This window comes from Cyanistes caeruleus, unplaced genomic scaffold, assembly GCF_971803275.1.
Source record: "Cyanistes caeruleus unplaced genomic scaffold, bCyaCae1.hap1.1 HAP1_SCAFFOLD_200, whole genome shotgun sequence".
Lineage (NCBI taxonomy): Eukaryota > Metazoa > Chordata > Aves > Passeriformes > Paridae > Cyanistes > Cyanistes caeruleus.
This window is the reverse complement of record NW_028255988.1, coordinates 56598-63588: the sequence shown is the minus strand read 5'-3', so window position 1 is coordinate 63588 and position 6991 is coordinate 56598. Positions and strand designations below refer to the sequence as shown.

The 6991-nt window shown below is 61.9% G+C and overlaps 1 protein-coding gene across 2 annotated transcripts; it reads right to left on the bottom strand.

Annotated features, from left to right (window-relative positions):
- Positions 1-507: 507 nt before the first annotated feature.
- LOC147645658 (maestro heat-like repeat-containing protein family member 7) lies at positions 508-6626 on the bottom strand. Of its 2 annotated transcripts, XM_086874371.1 has the most exons (16): positions 5996-6626; positions 5741-5896; positions 5407-5471; positions 5148-5297; positions 4810-4958; positions 4358-4505; positions 3921-4108; positions 3694-3831; positions 3301-3415; positions 2991-3128; positions 2600-2776; positions 2308-2463; positions 2048-2149; positions 1575-1677; positions 1238-1294; positions 508-947 (listed from the first exon to the last, which is right to left on the bottom strand). In XM_086874371.1, the coding sequence occupies exons 1-16, from the start codon at positions 6117-6119 to the stop codon at positions 748-750; spliced, it is 2166 nt and encodes a 721-aa protein (XP_086730497.1). In that variant the 5' UTR covers positions 6120-6626; the 3' UTR covers positions 508-747. The 2 variants fall into 2 exon arrangements, with proteins under 2 accessions (XP_086730497.1, XP_086730498.1); XM_086874372.1 differs by lacking the exon at positions 5148-5297.
- Between the last annotated feature and the right edge of the window lie 365 nt (positions 6627-6991).

Here is a 6991-nt window from a genome sequence, read left to right as displayed (position 1 = left end):
GTCAGGGACCAGGCGGCTGCCCAGGGGCTGCTTATGGCCTCTGACACCCAATTCCTCAGTGCTTCCCACCACCCCGGCTCCTCCAGGGCCTTCTGTCCCCTTGGAACCTCCTGCCACCCACTCCCTCACACATCCCCCTCGTGCCTTCCCACTGCCTTGTCCCGTCTGGGCCTCCGCAGCCCCTCATCCCTTCACAGCCTCCCAGCACCCCGTGCCCTCAGGAGCTCCCCCAGCCTGGCCCGGCAGCAGCGCCGCAGCCCCACAGGAGCTCCAGCAGCTCCTCAGCCATCACGGCAGCAACACACGGGCAGCAGGACACAGATGGCGCTTCCTGCCTGCCACAGGGCTTGTGGCTTCAGCACAACCACCAAAGGCCAAGGGGCTTCTGGCCATTTCCCCTGCACCACTGCATGCCCCGGCAGGTTGCTGAGCACAAGAACCCTTTTCCCTCTCTTCCCCTATGCCCCACACAACCTGGGCAGCAAAAGAAAGGTCTTGGGACTCTTGTGGTTTATAACATATCCTATATTATTTACATACTAGATGGAAACGAAACGAAGAAAAGAATAATCTCTATGAAAAAAAAAATAACAGATGGCCCATGTGGCCCCAGAAGATAGAGCCTCTCAGCCCTAACATATCCTATATTATTTACATAGTAAAAAGAAAAAAATAGAAGAAAACAATCCTTATGAAATAAAAACTCCCGGCTGGCCCAGGTGGCCCCAGCAAACAGAACGTCCCAGATCAGCGCTGAGCACATCTCCAGCAGCGCAGCCAGCCCAGGCCTGACAGACGAGGCCGTGTCCTCCATGCCCTGAGGAATTGATCGTGCACCCTCTGGAGGATGGAATATCGGGCACTCTGGATGGCCCGGAGGACATACAGCGTCTCAAGTGCCAGGTCTGACACGGCACCGCTTCTGTCCTCCGTCAGGCGTTCGAGGGCTGCAAGAGAGACGAACAGAGCCACGGTCACACCCCAGAGCTGCGGGGGCCCAGCGAGAGCCCCCTGCCAGGGCCATGCCAGCCAGCTCTTGCCTTGGCCAGGAGGGAGCAGGGACCAAGGGGGTCAGCCCGAAGCTGCTGGCCACAAATGCCCCACGTGGCCCTGAAATCTCACTGTGCTATGCCCACGCCGCCCCTCATCGGCACAGGGAGCAGAGCCCTCCACAGCCTGGCCAGGGCTTGCAGCTGCCCCCGACAGCCACTGCTGTCAGCCCGCTGCCCTGGCTCACCTCTGCACAACACCTGGAGCTCTGCGTGCTGCCCCCTCAGCTGCTCCCCGGCCATCCCTGAGAACACAGAGCCTGTCAGGGTCCCAGCAGCACAGCTCCCTGCCAGCGGCGCTGCCAGCCCTGTGGCCACACGGCCTCCTGCCCCGGCAGGGCTCAGCCCGGGCCCTTGCCGCATCCTGACTCAGCCCAAGGGCACGGCTGCCAGAGGCCGGCAGCAGCAGCCCCGAGGGCAGCCGGGGCTCCAGGGCGCCGGGCCCGGGTGCCGCTGCCGGGGCAGCAGCCGGGGCTGGGGCCGAGCTGCGGCGGGGCGGGGAGGGAGCCCGGGCTCGGGACTCACCGATGACCCTGATGGCCGCCGCTCGCAGGGTCTCCTGTGGGTCCTGCAGGTACTGCAGGGCCCGGCGCAGGTGCTCGGCCAAGGGGATCCTGTGGTCTGCCAGCTGGAGAGAGCGGCAGGAGGGAAGGGTTGGCGCGGGCTCTGCCCCTCGGCCGGGCGCTGCTGCCTGCGGCCAGTCCCGGCCTCCCGTGCCCGGCCAGCCCTGAGGCCCGGCCAGCAGCCGCTGGCGCCGGGCTCTGGAGGGGGCAGAGGGCCGGCTGCTGCCCGGGGAGCCGCGGTGCCGGCCCGGCCCGCAGCCCCGCTGGGCTGGGGCTCCATCGGCACCCGGTTCGGGGCCACAGGCGGCTGGAGAAGAAGCCGTGCGGCCCCCGGCTGCAGCAGTGGGCAGGGGCACAGCTGCCAGCCCCACACACCGACCACCGGGGCCAGGGGGCTTCTGTAGCTTGAGGCTGGGACTTCCAGGCCGCCCTTACCACGAGCTTGGCAAACTTCCACAGCTTCTCCTTCCTCACAGCTTTCTCCAGGTCTGGCCTCTTCAGGAAGTCAGCCGCGCGAAGGAGCGTTGTCCGAGAGGCCTGGGGAGCAGCAGAGAGCAGCAAATGGCCCCACAAGGCAGGGCACAGGAGTGTCCCAGTGCCAAGGGCTGGAGGAGGCTGCAGCCTGCAAGCCTGCGTCAGGGCAGGAGGCAGCTGAGCCCCCTGCCAAGGCGCAGCAGCAGCCCAGGAGTCCTCACCTCTGCCACATGCCGATTCTCATCTTGGCAGTGGAAAAAGAGTGGGAGCAGGCTCTGGTACACTCGTTCCTTCAGGGGCTTTCTTCCTTCTTCTTCTGCCGAAGACATCACTCTTTGAAGGAGAGACATGGAGAGCAGCTGCACGTGGCTATCAGGCTGTATGAAAGGAAGGAAGGAAAAATGACCTTATCATTGGCTTCTTATGGCCCACATCGGCACAGGTCTGCAAATGCACAGGGCACAAAGTGTCCGGGCAGCAGGCAGTGGCTGTGGCTGGGGCACAGAGCCTTACATTGTCCAGGAGTTTCAGGAGCGGCTCAGCCAGCTGCAGGGCCCTGCGCCAGGATATTGGGGTGTCTTCTTTCAGGAAAATATGGCTCAGAAGAGCAGTGCTCATCCTGGCCACGTCACTGTCCAAGTCCCACAGGAGGTGCACTAGTCTTCCTGTCAGGCTCTGCATTCTTTCGGCCTGTGCAGAACACAAGTGTGTGAAAACCCGGGCAGCTGCCGCAGGGCCCAGAGGCCAAAGGGCTGTCCCAAAGCACTCGGGCAGCCTGAAGCAGGAGGCAGGAGAGCTGCGAGGAGCTGCCTCAGCGCCCAAGGCAAAGGCCAGCCAAGGCCAAGTGACAGCATTGCCCAGCCTCATGCTGCCCACACGGCTTCATCTGCTGCCCCCTTCTCACCATGGAGGGATGGTCCTTTAGCAGGAGGAGAGCCCTGAGAACCTGGTGATGCATCTCTGTGGAATTGTACCACAGGTACTTATACAAGATCTCCATTAGGCTGTCACCACAGTCACTCAAGTCCAGGCAATCTAGGAGCTGAAAGGCACAGGGCAGTGAGAGGGGAGCCGGCCGGCAGGAGCCTGGAAGTGCGCAGGGCTGGGCCCAGGCAGCAGCACAGGGCGCGGGTGCCGTCCCAGGCAGCTGTGGCTATGCCAGGGGACAGGGCTGGCAGGGAGCTGAGCGAGGTAGTGCTGGCCATCAGGCTCACCTCCACAAGGAATGCCATGGCAGAGACATCCCAGAGTGGCAACGGTTTGCTGAGCACCTCAAGCAGGTAGCTTAAGATGCTTTTGCACAAGTGGGCGGATGCACGGCGCATTACCCTGGAAGGCGGAAAATGGCAGAAAGAGTCTCAGCAAGGGTGCGAGAAACCTCTCCCAGGACTGATGGACACAGTTGTCCTATTGCCCCAGCACCCTGTGAGGCGATTTGGGCCCTTGAGATGTGGCTGCTCCAGGACAGGTTCCTCTTGCAGCCTTTTGCAGTCTCCTTGGCCATCCCTCGCTGACGAGGCCCTCAGGCCCATGGCCATGGGGACTGTGGGGGGCATCCCGGGCAGGGGGCACAAATGTCAGAGGCAGTGGGGAGAAGGGGGGCTCACCTGGCCAGCAGACCCACGGCATAGTGGTGGGTGTCAGCACAGAGCAGAGTGTCCCAGCCACGCTTGCGTTCCATTGCCACCACCACATGCTCCAAGTGGAGACTGCAGAGCAGGGCCTTCAGGGTCTGCACTGCAAACCTGTGTGCACAGCAAAGCCCAGGTGACGCTGGGAGCGCTGGCTCCGAGGCTGGGGAAGTGGCAGGGACAGGAGGAGTGGCATGGAGCACCTGTTGGGGCTGGTGGAGAGGCCGTGTTGCTCCTGGCATTCCTTCCAGAAGGTATGGACGTCCTCTGTCATATACAAAGTACTGAAGTATGTTTGGAAGAGGAGATTCACAAAGAGGCGGGGGAAATAGACTGTGAGGATCTGTGGGCAACAGGGCCCCTGGAGGATCTTCCACATCACCAGAGTTGCCTGCAGAGGACAAAGCAGCCTGAGACAGCGCTCAGTGCCGGGGCGTCCGTGTGGCAGGGCCTGAGCGTGGCAGGGAGAGGCCGGGGCAGACGCAGGGGGAGCAGCGGGCCTGGTGGCCCTGAAGCTGCCCCTAGGCCAGGTTTGTGGCCAGTGCCTGAAGCAGGGAGATGCAGTGGGGGAAGGAGGCAACAGAGCTGCTGGAGAGGCGGCCGGCCTTGCGGTGAGCAAAGGCCAGCTCCCGAAACTCACAGTCAGGGAAAAGACAGCCGTCTTGTCCCCATCAGAGGTGCCCAGGTTTTTCTGCGGCCAGCTCCCCACCACATTGATGAGGAGCGGTGTCACTTCCTCTGAAATCCAGGGCGAGAGCAAGATGGTCGTCCACATGGCCATAGCAGCTCTGCGGGGTCAGACACAGCACCGTGGGCTGGGCAGCAGCGGGGAGCTGAGCTGGCCGCCAGCTCTGCCTGTGCCCACTGGCCCTGAGCGGCAGCAGCAGCCAGGCAGCCCAGCCCTGTGGGGACAGGCCCCTGAGGGGCAGGCTGGCAGCACGGCAGCGGGCTCGGGGGCCGACTTTGTAGCAGGGCTGGCAAAGGGAGCAGCCAGAGGGCCCTGGAAGTCTGTGTTGCTCACAGCCCTGGGCCGGGCTGTACAGGGTGATGGGCTGGGGAGCCCTGAGGCCTCGGGGCAGCTGGGCCCCATACCTGTCACACGTTGGGGCCACCCGCAGGAGAGTGATGGCCACATCATCGGGCTCTGCCTCGGCCACTTGCATCAGGGCCCAGTCCATCCTGTGCTCAGCAGCCTCATTGGCCATGAGCCACTGGTGGATGTACCTCACCACGCCGGGCACCTGGAGAAGGCACAGGGAGACTTGGAATGCTAGCAGAGGGAGTCAGCAATGTGCCCAGCTTCTTCCCCAGACAAGTGCTTCTCTTCCACCATGCTGCCATGGCCTCAGAAGCTTCAAGTGACCAGCAGGTATGGCTTGGGAAAGCCAAGCAATTGCCGGAGGATTAAAGGCTGGCCACAGGCTGCTTACTTGCTCTGGATTGAATAGAGCCGTCTCTACAAGCAAATCTAGCTGGGCAGCGCTGCTCTGTTCTACCAAGACCTCTGAGGATGCTTTGACCTCAGTGTCCATAGGTCTGGTGTCTTCCTTGCCAATTCTCTTGATGTATTGGTAAAGAAACTGTAGGAGAAGGGCAGGAAGGCAGGGAAGTTGCATGGAGTGCTCCAAGTGCGGTGCTGGGCTGAGCAGTGCCAGCAGGCCCAGCGCTGGTGGGGATGGCTGCAGGTACCTGCGCTGCTCTGCGGAAGCGGCCACGGGCGGTGTCCTGCTCTTGTGTGCCGTCCATGGCTGCATCTGGCAAAGAGCAGCCAGAGCTGAGGGGCTGCAGGAGAGGCCGGAGAGCACAGCCCAGCCCTGCGTTCCCCAGGCAGGGACAGTCCCGGGATGCCCCAGGGGATGCAGCACGGCCACTGCTGCGGGGGCAGCCCCAGCCCCTTTTTTGTGCTGTCCATGGGTGTGTCTCCACAGGACAGTGTGGGATGGGATGAGATGGGATGCAATGGGATGGGATGGGGCCAAGATGGCCGCAGGCACCAGCCCTGTGGCCCAGCTCTGCCACTCACCCTCCTCCAGGGGCTGCAACTGCTGCACCTCTTCGGTCTCTGGTGCTGGGGAAGCTCCAGGGCCTTCTTCCTCTTCTTCCTCTTCCTCCTCCACCCAGGCCAGCTTGGGCACTCTTGGGGGTCGCTGCTCCGTATCTTCTTCCAGACTCTCCAATCCTTTCCATAGGAACAGCACCAGGGGATGGCATGGCATGGAATGGGATGGGGCCAAGCTGGCAACAGGCACTAGCCCTAAGGCCGAGCTCTGCAACTCACCCTCCTGTGGTGCCTGGAACTCCTGCACCTCTTCAGACTCCTGTGCCAGGACAGCTCCAGAGCCTTCTTCTTCCTCCTCCTCAAGCCAGGCCAACTTGGGCACTCTTGGGGGTCGCTGCTCCATGGCAGTGACTGGATTTATGGCTGCTTGCAGGAGAGATGGCTCAGAAAAGCTCAGAGTCAGCAAGTCCTGCAGTCGTGCCTGGAAGGCACCTGCAAGACTCAAGTCCTGGCAAGATTGCAAGACAGCGAGTCCTGCACTTGGGTCTTGAGGGCTCCTGCCAGAAGGACAGGAGGCTCCTCGACAGGGATTGTGGTCTGGTCTCAAGGGCAGAGACTGCAGGGATGGGCGACACGTCGGAAAAGCTCCGGGTCACCAAGTCCCACGGTCTGCCCTCAAGAGAACCTTAAGAAGGAAGCCTCGGCAAGGCCACAGGTCAGCAAGACCTGTGGTCTGGCCTCGAGGTCACCTGTAGGAATAGTGCTTCAGAAAAGCTCCAGGTCCGACACAAAGGAGTGCGCTGTGCGGGGGCTCCTCACAGCACCGCTCTGGCGCGTCCTGACCCGTCGCATGCACCGAGCACTGTGGCGTGGCCCTGTCACCGCCAGCTCCTATGTCAGCACGTGTCACAAAGGGCCCTTTGACATCTGCTCCCGTTGCCACCATCCCACGGTGACCGTGCTGCAGCGTGTCACAAAGGGGCCTTGCACACCCTGCCCTCCGCCCTGGGGCCGCCCCCATCCCCCCCCAAGTGGCCCAGCTTGGAAGGAATCCCTTGCCCAAAGTGTCTAAGACAGCCTGACGGGATCTTTAGGAACAGCTTGTTAGCAATGAAATGGAGTCAAATTTATCAATAGGAATTTTATTGAAAACTTTGTAAAATTTTCTCATGGAAATGTCTCGGTGTTGAGAGACAGGTGTCTGCTAGGGAGGGCAGGAGCCTCCCTTGGAATGAAAAATGTAGACCCCCCCCTCCGAATTATGATAATCCTGAA